The following is a 2,725-nucleotide window of genomic DNA, read 5'->3' as shown; positions in this document are numbered from 1 at the left end:
CAAACACTATCTACAGCATTAAGACAGTAAATTACATTTTCCAGCATTTAGAGGGAGAGATGGATGGATGGATGGATTATATATCTATCTATCTATCTATCTATCTATCTATCTATCTATCTATCTATCTATCTATGTGTGTGTGTGTGTGTGTGTGTGTGTGTGTGTGTGTGTGTGTGTGTGTGTGTGTGTATCTATCTATCTATGTGTGTGTGTGTGTGTGTGTGTGTGTGTGTGTGTGTGTGTGTGTGTGTGTGTGTGTGTGTGTGTGTGTGTGTGTGTGTGTGTTTATTTTATATATATATATATATATATATATATATATATATATATTTATATATGTGTGTGAGTGTGTGTGTGTGTGTGTGTGTGTGTGTGTGTGTGTGTGTGTGTGTGTGTGTGTGTGTGTGTGTGTGTGTGTGTGTGTGTGTGTGTGTGTAGAGAGATATGCAAGTTATGCCAGTGGTTCCCAAACTGGGGTGTGTGTGTGTGTGTGTTTATTTATATATATATATATATATATATATATATATATATATATATATATATATATATTTATATATGTGTGTGAGTGTGTGTGTGTGTGTGTGTGTGTGTGTGTGTGTGTGTGTGTGTGTGTGTGTGTGTGTGTGTGTGTGTGTGTGTGTGTGTGTGTGTGTGTGTGTGTGTAGAGAGATATGCAAGTTATGCCAGTGGTTCCCAAACTGGGGTCCTAGAGGCTAAAAATAAAAAATAATTTCACATATTTCAGCTATAAGAAGAAATTGTGAAAACAAGTCTGGTAATCATAAAATTGGCTTACTAGGTATCCATATCTTTAAAAAATCTGAGGTCAATGGAAAAATTATTTTTAAAAGTAGGGAACCACTGTGCTATAACTTAGGAATTATTTTGTTAAAACTGTGTGAATAAATATAACAAATGTTTGAACTTTAAAATAAAATATAAAAGACAGATTTTAAACGGTCAACATTAAAAATTTCTCACCACAATCATACTCAAGAACAACATACAGCCTAATACATCACTGATGAAACAAGAAACTTACAAATAGAGGAAAAGACACTTCATGAGGCAGAAAATTGAAACTTAAGACTTGATCCCATAACCTCATCTGTCATAATGATTCTAAACCCCCAAAACAGATGGTTACTCTTCACTGTACACCTTCCAAAGAGAACACAGCTTTGCAAACTGTCTGTAATGAACATTGGCTGGCAATGGGAGTGTACCTATTTCACCCCTACCCAATCTGCACTGAAAAAAGTGATATTACCTAACTCTAGAAGTGTTAGCTAACTTTGATTTCGTTGAGGGAGTGTTCATCCCGCTTTATTCCGTTTGGGATTAAGGGTGCCTCTCTTGGTGTGCTCACGACCCCATTCAGCTGAAGTTTGTTGTAGTTCTCGTCCTTCTGGTACTTCTTTTTTCCTTCCTGGTATTTAGTATAAGTGTACATGAAGCCTCCAACGGTGTTCATTACAATGCCTGCACAGAAAGGAATTTCCATTTATTGATGGCTATTATGTAAATCTATAAATGAAAGAAAATACAAGTATTTATATCCACACATCAATTATACTGAAACCTGATATTTGTAAACTGCTCTGTATCTAGTTTCAAGACACAGACAAGTATAAAAATATGCTACACTAACAAAAAAATGCACTCCTGGTATAGTGGCAGTTCTCAGCCTCTGCATTGTAACACACACACACACACACACACACACACACATATATAAATATATATATATATATATATATAAATATATATATAAATATAAATATATATATATATAAATAAACACACACACACACACACACATATATATCATATATTTATATTTAGATAGGTATATTATATATTTATATTTAGATATATACATATTATATATTTATATATATATATACATTATATATTTATATTTATATATATACACATTATATATTTATATTTATATATATACACATTATATATTTATATTTATATATATACACATTATATATTTATATCTATATATATACACATTATATATTTATATCTATATATATACACATTATATATTTATATTTATGTATATACACATTATATACTTATTCTTATATATATACATATTATACATTTATACTTATATATATACATATTATACATTTATACTTATATATATATACATATTATACATTTATACTTATATATATATATATATATATATATATATATATATATATATATATAAGTATAAATGTATAATATATATATATATAAATGTATAATAAATACATATATATATATACATATATATATATATATATATATATATATATATATATATATATATATATATATATATATATATATATATATATATATATATATACATATACATTATATATATATATATATATATATATATATATATATATATATATATATATATATATATATATATATATGTATATGTATATGTATATGTATATATATATATATATATATATATATATATATATATATATATATATATATATATATATGTATATGTATATGTATATATATATATATATATATATATATATATATATGTATATGTATATGTATATATATATATATATATATATATATATACATGTATAATATATATATATATATATATATATATACATATATAATATATATATATATATATATATATATATATATATATATATATACATGTATAATATAT

General features: G+C 25.2%; 1 protein-coding gene across 2 annotated transcripts in view; it reads right to left on the bottom strand.

Moving 5' to 3' along the window:
- Positions 1-635: 635 nt before the first annotated feature.
- The window catches only part of LOC125028316 (UDP-galactose/UDP-glucose transporter 7-like), a 25,821-nt gene continuing 23,731 nt past the window's right edge, over positions 636-2,725 (bottom strand). For both annotated transcript variants that reach the window (XM_047617777.1, XM_047617778.1), the window contains one exon: positions 636-1,488. In XM_047617777.1, the coding sequence (XP_047473733.1) occupies positions 1,292-1,488 (197 nt within the window). In that variant the 3' untranslated portion in view covers positions 636-1,291. The remainder of the gene's footprint in view (positions 1,489-2,725) is intronic.

This window comes from Penaeus chinensis, chromosome 8 (assembly GCF_019202785.1).
Source record: "Penaeus chinensis breed Huanghai No. 1 chromosome 8, ASM1920278v2, whole genome shotgun sequence".
NCBI classification, from domain to species: Eukaryota; Metazoa; Arthropoda; class Malacostraca; order Decapoda; family Penaeidae; genus Penaeus; species Penaeus chinensis.
This window is presented reverse-complemented; position numbering and strand designations above follow the sequence as displayed.